The sequence below is a fragment of the Pteronotus mesoamericanus genome, unplaced genomic scaffold (genome assembly GCF_021234165.1).
Source record: "Pteronotus mesoamericanus isolate MK-2021 breed Mesoamerican mustached bat unplaced genomic scaffold, CSHL_Meso_final contig_134, whole genome shotgun sequence".
In the NCBI taxonomy this organism is placed as follows: Eukaryota; Metazoa; Chordata; class Mammalia; order Chiroptera; family Mormoopidae; genus Pteronotus; species Pteronotus mesoamericanus.
Genome location: NW_026555061.1, coordinates 634,031 through 652,057, shown reverse-complemented (window position 1 = coordinate 652,057; position 18,027 = coordinate 634,031). Strand labels below are relative to the sequence as shown.

General features: G+C 64.2%; 1 protein-coding gene across 1 annotated transcript in view; it reads left to right on the top strand.

Moving 5' to 3' along the window:
- The window catches only part of SMOC2 (SPARC related modular calcium binding 2), a 212,518-nt gene that overhangs the window by 60,961 nt on the left and 133,530 nt on the right, over positions 1–18,027 (top strand). Inside the window, exons 8-9 of the mRNA XM_054595203.1 lie at positions 10,804–10,990; positions 14,999–15,081. Of these exons, the coding sequence (XP_054451178.1) occupies positions 10,804–10,990; positions 14,999–15,081 (270 nt within the window). The remainder of the gene's footprint in view (positions 1–10,803; positions 10,991–14,998; positions 15,082–18,027) is intronic.

Below are 18,027 nucleotides of genomic sequence, written 5' to 3'. Positions count from 1 at the left end.
TGGGCGGCGGCCCCGCCGCGTGTGTGGCCCCTCGCTCTCTGCCCTTTGTGGACGTGAGGAGGAGTGAAGGCTGAGGTTTTGAGCAGGCAAGGTGGCAGGGAGGGCCCAGAACGATCTCAGGGGCCGAGGGCCGGCTGGGAGGCTGGGTGGGGAGCCCCCATCCGAGGCCAGGGGTGCGGGCTAGAACGTGGCGCGGACGCTTGTTTTCAGCGGTGATACAGGGTTCTAGTTTGTTTATTTGTTGTGCGTTCAGCGCACGCCACTGTTTCCCAGCAGCTCCGGGTGGGTTTCCGTAAGAAGCCTGCGGACGGCACCAGGTTTCCTGGCTTCATGATTGGTGTGGTGTCTGTTCTGCAGGACACACGCGCGTGGTGGCCTGTACCCCCGCGATAGCTTCAGTCAGAATATTTTCACTGCCCTAAAAATTCTCTGTGCTCTCGGCCTGTGCACCCCTCCCGCACCCCAGCGACCCCTGACCCCTGTGCTGCCTCCACGGCGCTGCCTGGTCCGGCAGGTCCTACAGTTGGGACCCTGCAGCCTGAGGCCTGTTCACACGGGCTCCTCCCCCTTAGTCAGAGGCGCGTGAGGCGCCTCCGTGTCCCTTCGTGACTGGATGGCCCGTTTCTTTCAGCGGCTCCGCAGCCTCCCCTCGTCTGCGTGGACCGCGGGGTATCTGTCCGCCCCCCACGGAGGGGCACCCTGGCCGCTCCCACGTCTTGGCGACGGTGAATAAAACTGCTGTAAATATCTATGTGCAGGTTTTCCTGCAGACGTAAGTTTTTAAGTTGTTTTGGCAAATACCAAGGCGCACCATCGCCGGACCCTACGGCGAGAGTCGCCTGAGTGGGTGAGGAGCCGCCCGCCTTCCAGAGGGGCTGCACCATCTTCACGCCGCGTGTGGGTCCCGCTGCTCCTCGTCCTCGTCAGCACCGGCCGGGCTGGCCCGTGTGCGGTGGCATCTCGCCGTCATTCCGAGTCGCTCTCCCCTGCTGTCACGTCGTACCGGGGTATCTTCTCTTAGGCTTCTTAGACTTCGTGTACCTTCTTTGGTGAGAGACCTGTGCGGAGCTCTTGCGCATTTTTCCGCTGAGTTGTTGCTGTTGCTGAATTGCCAGCGCCCCTCGTGTATCGTGGACGGAGTCTTTCATCGGACACAGGCTCTGCGGGCGTCTCCTCCCGGGTGCTGGCCAGTCCTTCCGTTCTGTGGACAGTGGCTTTCGCAGTTTCCATTTTGATGATGCCCTAGCGATCGATTCTTTTTTTCACGGATCATGCCTTCGGTGTTGCCGCTAAAAAAGCCGCCGCCAAACCCAAGGTCACCTGGATTTTCTCCTGTGTTCTCTTCCTGGAGTTCAGTGGTTTCGCATTGAACTTTGAGGCCTGACCCACTTGGAGTTAGTTTTTGAGATGGGTGGGAGCCTGTGGCTCGATCCAGTGTTTTGCGTGTGATGCTCAGTGTTCCAGGACCAATTGTTGGAAAGACCGACTTTGCCCCATTGAGTGCGTTTGCTTGTTTGTCAGACGTCTGTCAGCTTTCTGTGCAGGGCTGTTTCTGGGGTCAGGAACAGCGTCAGCACTTAAAGACGCCGGAAGTCGGCCGCGGGCTGAGCCGGCGACGGGAACAGGGCGCGGGCGCGCTGAGGGTTAGGGGCTGCGGGGTGAGAGGGGAGCTCGCGTGCAGGGGGACGGCTGCGGCCCCTCGGGATGCTTGCGGGGCCGGTCCCAGGCTGCTGCCCTGTTCCCTGTGCCTCGGGTCCCTGCCGTGGGTGTCTGGGTCCCGCTGGGCGGAAGCCACTGTCCTCGGCCCCCTAGGCCGCCTCGGTCTGGCTTTGCTGCCCCGGAGGGAAGCCCCGCTTTGAGGAGAGAGTGGGCGCCGAAGGGCAGTCCAGAGCGGGGAGCGGGGAGCGCTGGCTGTGTGGGCCCTGGGCTGGCAGGCTGCGGGGGGCAGGGGGGGCTCCCTGAAGCTGGGGGCGGGTTCGAAAAGGAAATTTGAGGACAGGTCCTTCCCAGCAGACCGTCATCCCTGAGCCGGAAGGATGCGCACTCCCTGCTGTGCCAGGGTCCCTGCCGGGACAGGGGCAGGCAGATCTAGACCTCAGGCCCAGCCCAAGGGCGGCGGGCGCCGGGGCGGTGGGGGAGGAGGCCGGGGCCTCGGCAGCCCCTTCCCTGCGGACACGGGGTCTTCCCCAGGGGTGACCAACGCGCCTGGCGCCTCAGGGCAGGTGAGGGGCGAGGCGAGCCACCGTGGGGTCGGTGGGGGATGGAGGCTGGGTGAGGGACCTGTGGACTCAGTCTTGGCGGACGTCCCGGGCCCCGGGAGACGGGAGGGAGAGCATCAGGGAGGCAGACGAGACACAGTCTGGGAGACTGCGTTGCGTGAGGACGCTGCACGTCCTGTGCAGCCCGAACTCTGTCCCCGCAAGAGACGGGCTTGAACCGTGGGAGCCCGCAGAGAGTGAGTCTGAGGCCGGCCGAGCTGGGACCGGAAGGAGTGATGTTGGGGGCACCTTCCCAGGTACAGCTCTCCTGGGACGTCCGGGGGCTGTGGGCCCCGGTGTGCGGCTGGCCCTCGGTGGCCTCTGGGCGGGGCCTGGGCGATGCCGCGAGGCAGGAGGTAGGCGGAGTCTCCAGTGGCCCAGACCTCTGTGCCCGCGGCCCAGCTGGGGGCCTGCGTCCCGGCCGCCCTGAGGGTCCCGGCGTGAGCGGGGCCAGCGGGGCCAGCGGGGCCAGCGGGGCCAGGCGCCCTGCGTCGTGAACCAGGGCAGGACGCTGCCTTATTAGGTGACATGTCGGGGCCGGACCCGCCGCCCCGTGCACTGGCCGCTGCACAAGCTAAATATTTAGAATCTGTGCGGTGTGAGCTCCTTTGCCAAGAAGCATCTGCAGTTTCCCCACCTTGTCGAGGGAGGGGCTTCGAGGGGGTGGAAGGTGCTGGGGTCTGGCAGGGGGCCCGCGAGTCCCTGTGGGGAGTGGGCTGTTCCGGGCTGGTGGCCGCACCCCCTGCTGGAGGCCCCGCCCCCTGCTGGGAGGCCCCGCCCCCTGCTGGGAGGCCCCAACCCGGCCCCCAGGCTGATGTCCCGAGGATGGCCCCCCACTGAGCGGCTGGGTTTTGCAGCTATGGGTATAGAAACAATTATTCTGTGACTTAAAAGTCCCAGTGGACACCAGCTTACAAAACGAGCACCGGACGTGTGTTTGATGCGTCTTTAAAAATAGCCCTTCCCCTGCTGTCTTCCCCTCGCACCGGCCCGACGCCTGCTGAGACCCCGCGAGAGGCGCGGCCTGTGCGTCCCTCAGGGCCGTGGCCGCAGGGCCTCCTTCCAGCAGGACGGGTCCCCCAGCAGCCACTGGGCGTGAGGACGCAGGGCAGGGGGTGGAGCTGGGCCTGAGGGTTGGCTGCTCACCCGGAAGGGAGGCGAGCCGGCTGGGCCCGGAGGCCGGGAGCGTGGGGCCAGCCGCAGACGGGGGACGTCACGGGCTCTGCAGGGAGCAGGCCGGATGCTGGGGGGGGGGGGGGGCGCGGCCAGGCCCTGCCGGGGACGGGCTTCGGGACACGGCAGCTCCCCTGTGATCTCCCGGAGCTGCGCCCGCTCTGTAATTACGGCGCCGCCGTCCCTGCGGTCCCTCCCTGTGACCGGGGTCAGGGCTCCGGCCTCTGGCTCAGACGGCCTGCTGCCGTTCCCCCGATTGCAGTGCTGCCGTGACACCCGGAGCAAAGCCTGCGTGTGCCGGTCTGTCGGCGCTGCACAGACCCGGGCCCCGTCGCCGGCCGGACGGCCTCGACCCCACGTGGCTGCCCCACAGGCCTCGCGTCTCCACAGGGTGAGGGCAGCCCGAAGCCACGCTGCCGCGGGGGTGGTGTCAGCGCGTGGGCCGGGCCCGGCTGCCAGGAAGGCCGGCCACCCCGCAGCCTGCGTGCGGAGCCCAGGCCTGGAGGCCGGCTCCCGAGGGCCGCGTGGTCCCAGGGAGCCCCGGGGCCTCCTCCTGGGGATGCGGCGTGAGCTCTGGGGGTGGAGCTCGGCCCGTGTCCCAGCCCCGGAAAGTCATTCCACGTTCCTGCACCCGGTGCCCGGGGTGCCGTGAGGGTGATCGGGGCAGAGTGAGGGGTCGTGGCAGAGCCAGCCTGGGGCCCCGGGAGTGAGGGCCACACCTGGAAACGGGGTGGGGGGGGCGCAGCAACGTCGGGGCTGGAAACTGGGTTCCCAGAAGCAACTAGAACCATGCCTGGCGAGTACAAGACCCTCGGTTCTTGTCAGCAGCTGGGATCAAACAAGATCGAGAACTGGGGCGTCTGCCCTGTGGCCCACCGGCTGCCTGGGCCCTGGGCGGCTACGCAGGCAGCCGGGCACAAGCCGTGCACTTGCTAACGCTGTGCGATCTTGGAGTTTTCATTCGTGTTTGTGGCCTGGGACAGCGCTCTCCTCCCAGTGTGGCCTGGAGACTCCACAGGGCCCCCCCCCACCGCCGCCCCCGCAGGTGCTGGAACGTGCTGCAGAATCGGACCGCGTTTTCCTCAGATTCCGTCTGTCTGGCTGGCGGCCCGGCCTCGCTGGCGCTGGGGCCCTTCCTGCTGCGGTGTTGCCCGCTCCGTCTGTCTCCGGGCGCCTCCCTGCAAGCCGGCCCACATCCTCCCCTCCCCCCCTTCTGACCTAGCCGGCTGGTGGCCCGGCCGTGCACCCCGTTTTCCCGAGGACAGAGGGCTCCCCTGCGCCGTCCCCAGAAGGAGAGGCGAGAGCCCCCGCCCAGCACTGAGCTGCACCTTGTGCGCCGGGGGCCGGCCCGAAAGAGTCCACCTGGCGCCCAGCCTCGGGCTGGCCCCGGGGGCAGCCGGACAGCGACCGGGTGTGGGCGGTGCCTCAGGGCACGACAGCAGGGTCTGGGATGCCGCTCCTCCTGGCTCTGAGGGCCAGGGCCTCCCAGTGGGGACCCTCTCGTCCTGACACAGCGTCACCTGTCCGCAGGGTCTCCGTGCCGTGTGCCTCACTCCTGTGCAGGGCGGGGAGACGCTCCCCGGTGACAGCGTCCGGGTCTCGCTTCGTCTGTGTCTTTGTGACCACGCAGGCTGGGCAGCTCTCGTGCCCGATGTGGCCGCAGAGAACGCGGGCTCCGCGGGGCTTGCCTGGGCCGGCTTCTTCCTGGGCGGTGGCCCGTCCAGGGCCCTGGTGGCCATTGGACACAGTGGCGCCTGGGGGTCTGTCACATGTCACAATGCTGCTTACATTTTTTCCAAAAATATTTTTTAAAAAGCCCATTCTCTGGGGGGTGGATAAAAAAGCCCACTACCCTTTGCGTTTCCCACATGCAAGAGAGGCTGCTGGGCAGAAGCCGCTGCCCTGCCGGCTCAAGCGGGCCTGTCGCGTTCCCGCAGAGACGCCGTCTCTGCGACCAGCTGGGGTAGACGGAGCCGCTGGTCTCAATGTGGGATCCTTCTGGAAAATGGGAAACATCCTGATCCTTTTTGTAAGGCATCCAAATGTGAAATCAGACTATTTTCCTAACTTTTTAAAAATAGAATCAGCCTCCTGATACGGCAGAGCACGTTGGCAGTGCCTCCCTGCACCGGCCTCGGCGCCCCCAAAGGGTCTCTGTGCGCTGTCCTCGGGGGCCCCAGGGCCGTCCCCGTGCCCACGAGGTCCTGGGAGGTGTCGTGAGCGGGGCCAGGAAGGTCTGTCAGGGCGCGGGGAGGCTGCCGGGCAGGAGCTCCCGCGGGTGCGACCGGGGAGGGGCTGGGGTAGCCTCTGGGGAGCTTTTGGCGCCCTGGGGCTGGGGACAGAGACTGTGATGGGGACAGCGGGGGGCGGGGGGGCCTGGAAGCCCCGTGGAGGACCTGGCTCAGTGTGGGGCCAAAGGAAAGATGGGAACACGGGACGACTCGGCTTCGGGTTTCCGAGTGCGACGTCGGCACAGTTGTCATTGATGAAAACACCTTGGACAGGTTGACTTCCAACAGAGATGGTCCCTCTGGGCATGTGCGGGACCCGGGAGATGCAGAGAGAGGTAGGATGGGGGGGCGTGGTGGGGACTTCACGTGGGCCCTGGGTCCCTTCGAGGCGCTGCCTTCACCCCAGCAGACGGCCCTGTGCCCTCACCCTCGCGTCCGGGGCTCACGGGTCCCAGTAGAAACAACCCAGGGCCTGCCGGGCCCCAGGGCGGGGTCGGCTGCCGGGGGTGGATGTGAGATAGCGAGTCAGAGCCGACCTTGTTTTCCTGCCGAAGAATCGAGATTGTGACTCGCAGCTGGGTCTTTACTTTTGGAAACAGAGGTTTGACTGCGCTTCCCACATGGTTTATTGCCACGTTTCCGAGGGTCTTGGAGAGGGCCTGGCGCGCCACGGTTTGATGGCGGCTCCTTGCTTAGCCCGTCCCCGCCCGGCAGCCCAGAGGACGGGCACAGCCCCTGGGGCCGCCTCTGCCGCAGTAACGCCCCTCGGTCCATCGTGGCCGGACCAGGGGGAGCACGCAGGGGCTTTGTCCCCGGCTGCGGGGCCTGCGATGCCATGGCGACCCTCCCAGGTCACAGAGCCTGTGTGGGACCTCCTTCCCCTGTGACAGCAGTGACACAGCTCACCATTGCCAGCCCCGCCAGCTGAGCCATGGCCACACGGGCGCCGGCCGGTCTGTTGCTGGCCACGGGCCCGCAAGTGATTATATTCCACGGAAACTATGAATTTCTGGGCCTCCCTCTTCCAATCTGCCGTTCCTCGAAAATCAGATTCTAAACGGGCCTCCTTTTTATTTTACTTTTTTTGCTTTTGATCATCTGAGTGTTGCCTAATTATAGAGCAAACCACAAAAAATTCCATGACTGATGAAGACAACGTGTGTAAAAATTAAGTAATCAATTCTAAGGAAAAATAAAACCTCACAGGGCGAGACCCGGGACAGACGAGAGCGCAGGCGACACCACTGCGTTGGAGACGCGCGTCCTGGGCCTGCGGCTCCGGTCAGACGGCTGCTCTAGGCGCGCGGCCCCAGCGGGCTTGCCTGGGACCCCGACTGCCCTAGGACATAATCACTGGATTTGTAAACTGAGGTCAGCGCCCCGACCTCCCAGGACCCGGGTGCGGCTCAGCTCGCGCTGCAAGGCGTGCAGTCACGGCGCCTGCCGGACGTGGCCGCTGGTCGGCTCCTGCCTGTTGTCGGTGGGCCCTCCTGGACAAGCCATTTGCGGTCTTGTCCCTGAAACACCTTTGCACGTGAGGGGCTCTGCACGGAACCGCCTGCAGGAGCGGTCGAGCTTCCAGAGCCCATCAGCTGAGACGATGCGTGGCCGCCTGAGGGCGATGCTGCAGGAGGCGGCTTGCGCTTCCTGTGCCTGAGAGCACCACGCACGGCCAGCGAAGCAGCTCCGAACGCGCTGGGCTCGCCCGGTCCAGCGCCCGGCCGGGTGAACGCCTGGGCAGCTGAGCGCTCCGGGGGGGAGGTCATGGGCCTCGGCCACGGGAGAGCCGCCGTCACACCTGGCGATGGGGTGGCCGGCGGCCGTCTTCACTGTGGGCACTGCTGCAGCAGACGCTGAAGAAACGTGATTCTGAGGAGTGAACGTTTTTAGAGTTTTTGGATAAATGCCCAGAAGAGGGGTTCTGGGTCTCACGGTGGTTCTGTCGTCAGTGTTTTGGGCCCTGCCCCCATGCGGAGTTCAGCCCTTCTCGCCCTGGGTGTGACTGGGGCACCTCTGCCAATGCCCGTGGGCTGTGTGTGGGCCTTCCCGGGAGCCGTGTCGGCTCAGGGGGCCGCCCGTGTTTTAATCGGACTGCGTTGTTGTTGTTGAGTTGTAGGGGTCCTTCATGAGCTTGCGGCGTTAGCCCCTTAGTGGGGGTGTCGTTTGCAAGCACCTTCTGTTCTGTTGGTGCCACGTTGTTTTGCGGACAGTTTCCTTTGGTTTTTCTCAGCAATGTTTCTTGTTTGTTTACAGTGTCTTAGACCTATTTTCATCAATTTAACCCTAAGAATTCCCTGTTTTTGTTGTTATTGCAGGTTACATTCAGCCATTTAACCTTCCCGTTGTTTTTGCTAGTGTACAAACACACACGGGAATTTTGCATGTTGACTTCATGGCTCGAGACTCTGCTGTTGTCACTTTTTAATTCTTGCAGCTTCTTGGTAGAGGCTTTAGTATTTTTTAAAAAACGCACAGCCCCACTGTGTGTGATTAAGGACAGTTTTCCGTTTTCTCTTTCACCTCCTCGTGCCTTTCAGACCGTCCCCTGCGTGGTCTGGACCTGCGAGCCGAGGGACGCCAGCGCGCGGGGCTGTGTGTGGTCTCAGACCGAGGGCGGCCACTGTTTTTATTGCGCTGTTACCTGTGAGTGTGACCTACAATGCTCTTTGAAACACGGGTGGTTCTCCATTCCCAGTTTCCTGAGAGTTTTGCCATTTAGTGAATGAAGTGGTTCATCTTAATACAAGTGAACGCCTAAGTTTTCTTTTCCTAAAAGGGGGTGGCTTCCCTGTTGCCGAAACGTCCCTGTGGAGGGCGCAGTGCTATCACCGCTCCCTGTGGCGCCACCGAGTGTAACCGCTCGCCTCTGGACCCGTCCCTGCGATTCCGTGTGCTGCTCCGTCCCGCCTCCCCAGGCCGCTCCCGCCCGGCCCCGCGGGCCCGCTGGACGGTCCTCCGAGGTAGCCAACCTGGCGCGAAGCTGTTTGGCAGGTTCCCACCGTTTGCGTGGCCCCCGGAGCCGTGGGCCAGGTCGGCTGGACGCACCGGACCGGTCCTTCGCGCCCGCGCCGTCTCCTCCGCCTCGCGCTGCGCGGCCGGCCCTGCTTTTGGAAGGATTGCCAGAGAGTTACATAAAGCCTTCGGCCGGGAACGTTACATTCACTTGCAGCCTCTTTGTGACTCGACCCAGAGAACTGGAGGAGGGCGCGCGGGGGCAGAGCGGGCAGCCCTGCCGGCCGGTGCCGGCACCCCCGGGGAGACGGGTGGGCGTCGCGGGCACCAGCAGCGTTTTCCCGCTGCGCTTTGCAGAGGGGTTTCATGCCATTCTCTACAAGCGAGGCACTTCTGGGAAAACAGGACGTTCCCGGAGCAGGTTATTATGTGGATGAAGGGGTGCAGCGCCCTTTGACAAGTAACAGCCGTGAGGACCAGGCCGCGACCCGCTAACTAAGGGCCGGCGACGCGCCCAGGAACACGCATGATCACACACCCATCGTGGGAGGCTGGGGCCGGAGACGGGGCCTTGCCTTGCCGCGTGAACGGAGGCTGGCGTGCAGCAGAGAGGGCCCGCGTCAACATGTGACCAGGACCCGCCCCGCGCTGCGGGCCTCCTGTGTCTGTGGCGGAGGACGTGGGGTGGAACACGCGCAGTTTCGAGCACCCTGGTTTCTCTTTTAAAGCCTCTCGGTCTCCTACCTGTTGGAAGGCAAACAATAAAGCCCTGAGTATTTCCGCAAAGCTATTAAGGAGTCCGCGGAGCAGGCAGGCAGGCAGGCATCTGGCAGCGCCGCGGCTCCCAGGCTGCTTCCCGCCCCCACGTGGCCCAAGTATCTGACGGCCATTTGTTACAATCTAAATTTTCTTTGCTTGGCCCGTTATTTGAACAAACTGTCAGGTGACATTTAAGTCACTGGTCTACTGCCAGCTTGAGATAAACTAATACCTTTTAATGGATATTTTGTTAAATTTGTGGAGGTAACTTTCTAAAAATGCAGAATTGTTATACGACTGTAGAACTAAATAGTAAAAACAAATGGGAACAGTAATCATGATTCTACTCAAATATATTTTAATGAAAAAATGCCGAGGCTGAGCATCTCCAAAAGGCCAGTTACTTCCCTGGCGTCGCCCATGGTGGGTGCGCAGGCGGGAGACCACGTGTCTGAGCCCTGAGCCGGGGCGAGCGCCCCGAGGACGCCAGGCCCAGCCCGGGGGCTTGTGCGAGGAGAGCAGAGGGGGCTGTGGCGTCGCGCGTGGTGTGGAAGGGGCGGCGCGTCCGCGCCTGGGCTCCGCCTGCCGGGGCTTCACGCCTCGGTTTTAGAAACGTACTTACGTTAAAACTTCATCTTCCACCCCCTGTACCCGTGACGGGTCCAGTGCATCACCCACATTTCTACGTCCACACGGCGTCCTTCCCGGATGCCCAGCTTGCCTGACGCTCACCTCGCGCCCCGGGGGCGGCCCCCACGCCCTGCGTTCCTCTTCCCACTGCCGTGCCCGGCTTCCCCTCTCCCTCCGGTGCCAACTCCACTACAGTATTTGGTCTCGTTGACTTGTTGCTGATGTGTCACCTCCCTGGGTGTGGGCTACAGTCACGGTCACGTGTGTCTCCGTGATGACGAGCTCCCGGAACATGGGAAGGCATGACCGGCGAGGTTGCTCTGTCCCCTCTCGTCTCCTTTCGCACGCGTGAGTCATGTGCTTTGTAGAGCGAGGGGGGCCCACGCCGCAGAGACCTGCGCGCCCTGGGGCGGGGGCCCAAGCTGGTGCGGACGGGCTGCTGCCTGGGGGCGGGGACCCAGCGGAGGGGGTTGTAATTGTAGTTTTAACACGGTTATCGTCATTTGTCTTTAATTTTTCTGACTTTGAGTCTAGAGTTTCTTTTTCACGTGTGTTTTCAGTAGCTAAGAACCAGTTGTGTCCTCAGCTCATTGGTAGAGCACCCCGCCGTGCGTGCGTGCGTCCGTGCGTGCGTGCGTGCGTCCCCGCGTGCGTGCGTCCCCGCGTGCGTGCGTCCCCGCGTGCGTCCCCGGCGGGCGGCCGCCCGCTCTGCCCGGGGCCGTGGCGTCGCAGGGCCGCACGTCACGCTCCGTGCGACTGGCGCCGGGCTGCGGCTCACACCCGCCTCTCCCTCACTGCAGCGTCCTCGTGCGACCAGGAGCAGCAGTCGGCCCTGGAGGAGGCCAGGCAGCCCAAGAACGACGACGTGGTGGTCCCCGAGTGCGCGCACGGCGGCCTCTACAAGCCGGTGCAGTGCCACCCGTCCACGGGCTACTGCTGGTGTGTGCTGGTGGACACCGGGCGCCCCATCCCCGGCACCTCCACCAGGTGAGCCCTCTGCGGGGGCGGGGCGGGAAGCAGGAGGGCGGAGCCCACGGTCCCCGCGCCCCGGCCTCGTCCCCGCCCCTCTGTGCTGGGTGCCTGCGGACTCCAGTGGCTTTGGCGATGGCAAACGAGAGGAAGCCGTCTCTCTGAAGGACACCGGGCACTGACCGTGCGGACAGCGGCCCGTGTAGGCCGGGCTTGCTGCTTGGTGCAGGGTGGGAGCGTGGAGCGTCTTGGCGGCGGCTCCCCGCGGCCCTGGGTTGGCAAAGCCGCCGGCATTTCACACGCTGCGGACACAGACTCTCCTCACGGCTCCCTGCGGTGTTGAAATGGGGGCTCCCGGAGTGCCCACGAGGAGGGCAAGCGCTCAAGGCGCAGAGGCGCCGCCCACCCAGGACCCCCTCTCCGCCCCCCCCCTTCGAGGGCACGGACTTTGTTCCCGGAAGTGCTGGCGGCTCCGGTCAGAGTGTTTTTGCCGCTTTTGTTATTTGAATTGAGCTCTGGTTTTTCTTTTTCTTTTCATTTTTAGATTTTATGTATTTATTTTTAGACAGGGGGAAGGGAGGGAGAGAGGGAGAAAAACATCCATGTGTGACTGCCGCTTGTGCGCCCCCCACTGGGGACCTGGCCTGCACCCCAGGTGCGTGCCCTACACTAGGAATCGAACTGGTGACCCCTTGGTTCGCAAGCTGATACTCAGTCCACACCAGCCAGGGCAGGTTTCCCATAAATTCATATGCAACTAGTTTACAAACATATCCAAATATCTCGCATCAGCCCAAGCTGCCCTGGATTCACCTCTGTGCTCAGGCCCCAGCAGCCCCGCGCGTCCTGGGTGACCCCCCAGTTGCTCAGGTGTGGCCGCCAGGCGTTCAGAGGGGGACATGCAGTGGTGCCGCGTCCAGGAGCCGGGAGTGCTGCCTCAGGGCACCGGCACCCACACCTGGCCGCCGTCCGGCTCTCGACAAAGCCCATCCCCCTGGACGCTTGGATTTGGAAATCAGAGGAGCAGGGTCCTGTTTGAAGCCGGGCCTTGGCGGCCAGCACGTCACCCATCGCGTCACCCACCTCAGCCGCAGGGACAGACGGGGAGCCCTGTGCGCCGCGCTCACGGTCCGCCTGGCCCAGCAGCCTCCGCGCGGGGCTCAGGACGGCCCGGTCCCCATGGGCCTCCATGGGGGGCCTCCAGCAGGCCGGCTGTGTGCGCGGGACTGGGCAGGATCTCTTTAAGGATTTGGGATGAGGTTTTCTTTTTTTGGGCTCCTTCTTGGGGAGCAGGGTTTCTGCACAGTTAGGAGCTCTGGGGCCTTTGTTCCCGCGGGGCCCTGCCTCTGGAAGGGGGAGATGCCGCTGGCCAGCGTTCCCGCAGAACCAGCCAGCGAAGACCCCCGGGCTGTCCAAGCCAGGCCTCCTCAAACCGGCTCCGAAGTGATGAGGTCGGCACTTACAACGTTAACCCCCAGAACCCATTTCATGTGATGATTGGACAGGAAGCACAGCCACCCCTCCTTCCTCCGGCCGACTCTCCGCCCAGACTGGCCGCGGCCCCTGCGGGAGCCCGGCACCAGCCTCTTGGGGTCCCGCTGTGCCCGCAGCGTGGGGTACGGCCCCCTCCTTTGAGTTTCAGACACAGCGTTACATTGGGAGGAGGCCGCTTCGACCCCGGACGGCTTTTCCTCTCATCCCTCCGTGGATTGGTCCAGCAGTCCGTCCGTCATCATGGATGCTGATGGCTGCACCGCCCCGCACTGGGGACCGAGCACGTGGCCTCCGCAGGCAGGGGCCCCCGCCCCTCCAGGGGCTGGCCTTCCCCTGGGGGGCGCCGGGGGGTGAGTGGGGTCCCGGCGGGGCTGTTGCCCCGGCAGCAGAGCCCCCACACTCCACTGGCCTTGATGTGTACCAGCCAGTGCGGCCCAGAGGACAAGGAGGTTCGGACTGTTTTGGCCGCTCAGGTTCAAAGGCGCACTTTTAATGAGCTGTCGTGTCCTCCTGCTCGGCTGCCTTGAACTTCCCAGCTCGCTTCGTGGCCTCTGCATCACCTGCAGCCGTGAAAGCACACGTTGTGCCTGCTTCTGACGGGAGCGCCTTCCCCACTGGCCTCGGCCCTCAGGGGACATCCTGCACTCTGATTGGCCAGAATGCCACCCCCTGACCAGGAGCAAACGGGTGGGCGTCTGCGGGAGGGGCCATGCAGACGGAGGGGGCAAAGGGTGCCCTCAGGCCTAGGTCGGCGTCGGTCAGCGGTGTCTGTGCTGACGTGGCAGTCTTTGCTTTCCAGCAGTGATAAAGTTACAAGTAGGCCTAAATAATGAGGGAACAGAGGACCTCAGGTCAGAGGTGCAGGGGTGGAGGAAGCTCCTTTTGGCTGATAACATGATTTGGTGAGATGTCACCGAGGACAGTCCCCCAAACCTCCACTCTGCCATCCTCACTGTCATCGGACAGATTTCCCTCATGATTACAAGGTGGCTGCAGAGAACCAGGCATCTCACCCAGACACCACAGTGCTCAGAGGACATATGGCCACCTCTCCCTTTCTCAGGAGCCAAGAGCCTTTCTGGAAAGTCCTTTTAGCTGATTTAATTCCTGGGTTATTGACCACAATTGGATTCTATGATGTGTCTAAACCCATCACTCGACAGAAAAATGGCATTGGCTTGCCCTGAGCTCCCGGGAGGCAGGGACCATCAGCGCATCCGTCGGCAGCTCTCGGGCTGCCGGCCACCCCTCCACGCGGGCTCTGCTGCGGTCTCTGCTGCGGCCTCAGGCAAAGAGGGAGGCCGCGCCGGGCCACTGCCCTGCACCAGTGCCGCCGCCTCAGAGCTGTTGTCCCAGGGTTTTCGCGGAGAAGCAGCTCCCGGGAGGGACTCTTTAGTTCTGGTTTGCATTTCGGTAGAAGTTCGAGGTTTTCTTTCCCTTGATCGTCCTCCATCTTACGTTTTCTGATGGGGAAAGGTAATTAAAGAATTGACACCGGTAATTAGCCGTGGCCCCGAGCCGCGTCGGTGCTGTAGGCTGGCTCTGTTTGCCGCGTCTCCGAGCTGACTCAAAGGCACGCGTTTTGTTGTCGACTCTTCCCAGCAGCTGAAACCAACGCTGTCGGGAGTGTGTCAGGGGAGCGAGAACAGTGTTCCCCAGCACAGGGCTCCGGGTTGGGGTCCCCGTTGGGGGAGACACGTGAGGCGGACGGGCCCGGACCCCTTCTGGCCACCCTGCTGTTCGGGGTCTAATCAACACCCTGGTGTGGCTTATGGCTGGGCCGCAGGCAGAGCCGGACACGGTGGTGCCCCTGCGTGCGTGGCGCAGCGGGAGCCGGGGCGGGCAGCTGCCTACCCAGCTGTGGTGGTGGCCGCTGCGCTGGACCCAGCTGCCGGGTCGAGTGTAGACAGGGCTGGCGGCCGGCGGCCGCATGAGCACCCGGGTTGAGGAGATTTCTCTTTCCCTCCCCCATGGCTGAGGGAGGCCTCGTCCAGCTGCCGTCAGACCGCGGGCTGTTCCCCGCACCAGGCCGGCCGGCCCCCTGACCTCCGGGCCCTGTCCCTGCAGGCGCACGTGGCGAGGGACGGGATCCCGTCTTCCTCGGCAGCGAGCCCGCCTCCTGCCGGGCCCCGGACAGCCAAGCCTTTGCTTTCTTCTTACACGAAGAGCGGCAGTGGGCTCAGCGCTGGGTCCGAGCTTTCGCTTGCGGCTTGAGGGCAGGCACTGCACGCCCTGAGGGGGCGCGTCTGCAGGGCACGGGCAGGTCACCGATGCTTCCGAAAGAGAACGCTGTCGCTCCGATAGACACTCTTACACCAGCATCGGGGCTGGGATTCCCGCCCAAACGTGGGGCAGCCGGGCAGCCGTGCTGTGTGCTCTCCTGCTGACGGCGAAGAGGTGCCCACTCCATCCAGCGTCACGAAGGTCTCTCCTGGGCTCGGGGGTGGCCGTGCCCATGACCGTGCGAGAGACAGAAGGAACGCCCTTTCACGCCTCGGCCCCGTTGACCTCTCCCTTCTCCCCCACTCGTAGGTACGAGCAGCCGAAATGCAACCACACCGCCAGGGCGCACCCAGCCAAGGCGCGGGATCTCTACAGGGGCCGCCAGCTGCAGGGTGAGTGGGCCGGGGGCGGGGTGTCGCCCACAGGGAGCTTCCTGTGGGTGAGGCATGCGGGGAGCTGCCGCGGCCCTGTCCCCGGCAGGCACCTGGAGAAGGCTGCTGCCCGTCCCCGCGGGGCCTGCGGGCGGGCGGGCGGGCGGGGAGCGCAGAGCAGTCAGCTGTGTGGTGGCGGCAGAGCTGGAGGAGCCCCACGTCTGAGACCCAGCGTTTCGGGGGTGGGGGGACGCGCTGCCCCTCCCCCGGACGCGCTGCAGCGAAGCCTCTGGCCCTCGCCGCCCCCATTCCCTCCCCCCACCCCCGTTCCCTCCCTGCGGGGACCAGGGTCTGAACGCCCTTCCTGGACGCTCCTTTCGAATGGGCTCAGCCCCTCCAGAGGCTGGAGCCGAGTTTCTATAAAACCCGAGTTCCAACCTTCAAGCCAGTTTAACAGCAAAGGTCTCTTGGAAAGGAAGCAGGCGCAGTGAGTTTAGTCTTACAACTATTAAAAACACACTCACTAAAGGATGGTTCACAGGCGACTCTTTCATCCTGGAGCCCACGCATGTTTGTGAAGCACCAGAAGGGTCACTGTGGCGTGGAAGCCTTTCCCAAGCACCCTCTCCCCCGCCCCCCGCCAGCCTTCCAGGAGCCACGTGTGTGAGGCCGGGGCCGGGGCCGGGGCCTGGTGGCTTTGACGGCATCTGTGAGCCCCCTCACGGCGCGTCGCTCTTCTGTTTCATTCGGGTTTTCCGTGTTTTCCTCTCGCTCTCCGGACCGCGTGGGCTCAGCCAAAGCCACAGCCGCAGACACCGGTTGGCCCTCCACACAGAGCACACGTGCGATCTGGGTTTTCCAAAGTCCGGACAAGTTCCTGTTCAGGAAAATCGTGTGGCTCTCGCCCTAGTTGTACTGTTGTTGATAACGAGGGTTTAAAGTCTGGCTTGTAGGGTGGTTTGCTGCTGATAAGGCAGGCGAGGAAGGCCCCAGCGGCCGTGGGAGCAGCTGAAGCACCCCCCTCACCCCGCCCGCGCATAGGACGCGGAGCAAGCCTGGGGCAGCGAGCCCCGACCGCGGCCCGTCCAAGGCCCCGCCGCTTCCGAATGCGTCCTCTGCGCTCTGGACCTTTCCCCGCCCGCGTCCCGCATGTCTCCCTGGGGAGGCGGATTCACGGCATCTGACGGTGACGTGGTTTGACTGCCTGGGTCTCCCCACTGTGTGCGGCCCTCGCGCGTCTGTGCCATGGGATCGGGCAGCTCTCTGCGTGTGGGTTGGGCCCGGGGCGGGAGGCTGCCTGCAGACGCGGCCATGGACCCCGCGAGGCCCCTCGCTGAGCGGGTCTCGCCCTCGGGACAGCTGCTCCGCCGCCCCGTGACCGCAGGGCTGCCTGTGTCCGCGAGGTCTCAAGCTGCAGAGTCAGGTCTGAGCCTGGCAGACCGCGTTGTTCTTCACGGGAGATAATGAACGGAGCGCGTGCCTGGTGCGTGGAACACCCTCAGTGAGTGTGTGTGGCCCTTATCGCGCTGTGCAAATGGCCAGCGGCCTGAGCCTTGTCCCCAGGCCTTTGATAAAACGAAACTGCGCGACCACTGAGCCGGGCCGGTGCGGCTCTGCATGTTCGCCTGAGCGCAGCTTTACTGGCATCCTGCCGAGCTTCGCGATCACCGGTGAAGTCGCGGCCACAGGCGTCGCCGCGACAGACGCCCTGGCAGCGGACGGCAGCCGCTCGTTGCCTCCCGTGGGAGCGCCGGCGGGGCGCTCGACAGAGGCTGCGACCCTGGGTGTCAAGGTTGGGGCGGCCATCCCTCCGGTGACCTCGGCTGGCCGTCGGTACTGAGGAACACGGACGGAGTCACGTCGCGCCTGGCTCACCTGGCTGTCGGACACGCCATCCAGTGAGGGACTGTGGGAGCCGGCAGGTCTCGGGGGCCTGGGGGGCCTGGGAAGAGGCCCGCGCCTACCCCGCTGACCCGGGGGCCCCGTCAGCTGTCCCAGCGGCGAGGCCTGCGCCCCTGGCACCTGAGGCACGAAGTGGGGGCCGCAGGCACGCGGGCGCCTCAAGGAGGGAGGCGGCTGCCGTGCGGCTCTGCCTGTTTGGAGAGTGCTGGTCACGCCGCTTCATCCTTCTGAGGTTTTGGAGGTAGTTGTCCTTATTAGGGAAAAACAAGTAGGTCCTAAAATAGCCCGAGAGAGAGGCTGTTCCTGGTCCCCAGGAGAAGCTTTTCCCCAAAATAGCCCCGCCGCTCGTGGGCGGTGGCCGTGCCCGGGCGCTGAGCCCTGCTCTGCTCGGCGGCGCCGCGGCTGCTGTCACCTTCTGGCGCTTTCTCAGCTCCAAACGCCGAGGGTCCTTCGCGTCCCGCGTGGGACTGGCGACCCCTCGCACACAGTCAGTCCTCTGTGCGGGGCTTTGTTGACGGACGCGGTTGTCAGCGTCCTGTTCAGAGCAGTTGGCAGGGGGACGGTCACTCTGCCTTTGAGGCCAGCACTTCGTCCCCTGGATGGGGACCGAGGCCCGGCCTCCCAGGCCGCTGCCCTGGCTCCCGGGTGCCGGTTCTGTGAGTCCCCTCGCAGGCCGCCGCGCCGTCTTGAGGGCAGCCTGGCCCCGGCGAGGCGGCGTTTCCAGGGAAGTCGTTTCACCCTGCCCGCCCCCTCTGCACCTCGGTCCTGCCTTGCTTTGTCCCCTGCCCGTCTCCTCCCGCCTCCCCGAAAAGACAAAGATTTTCTCCTAGGAGAAGGGGACTCCTGCATTGTTTATTCTCACGCAGTCACTCTGGGTAAGCCCTGGCTTCGCTTGCAAATACGGATGGAAAAAAATCGGGCCCCCCAGGCTTGCTTTCACTGCCCCAGAAAGGGTCCAGGGGCCTCGTTTTTCAGCATAGGGTTTTCTTTGTTTAGATTCGGCCGTAGTTTCTCATCTCATTCATCAAATTCTCAGCTGCGTCTACAGCTGTTGGCTCCGGTGCC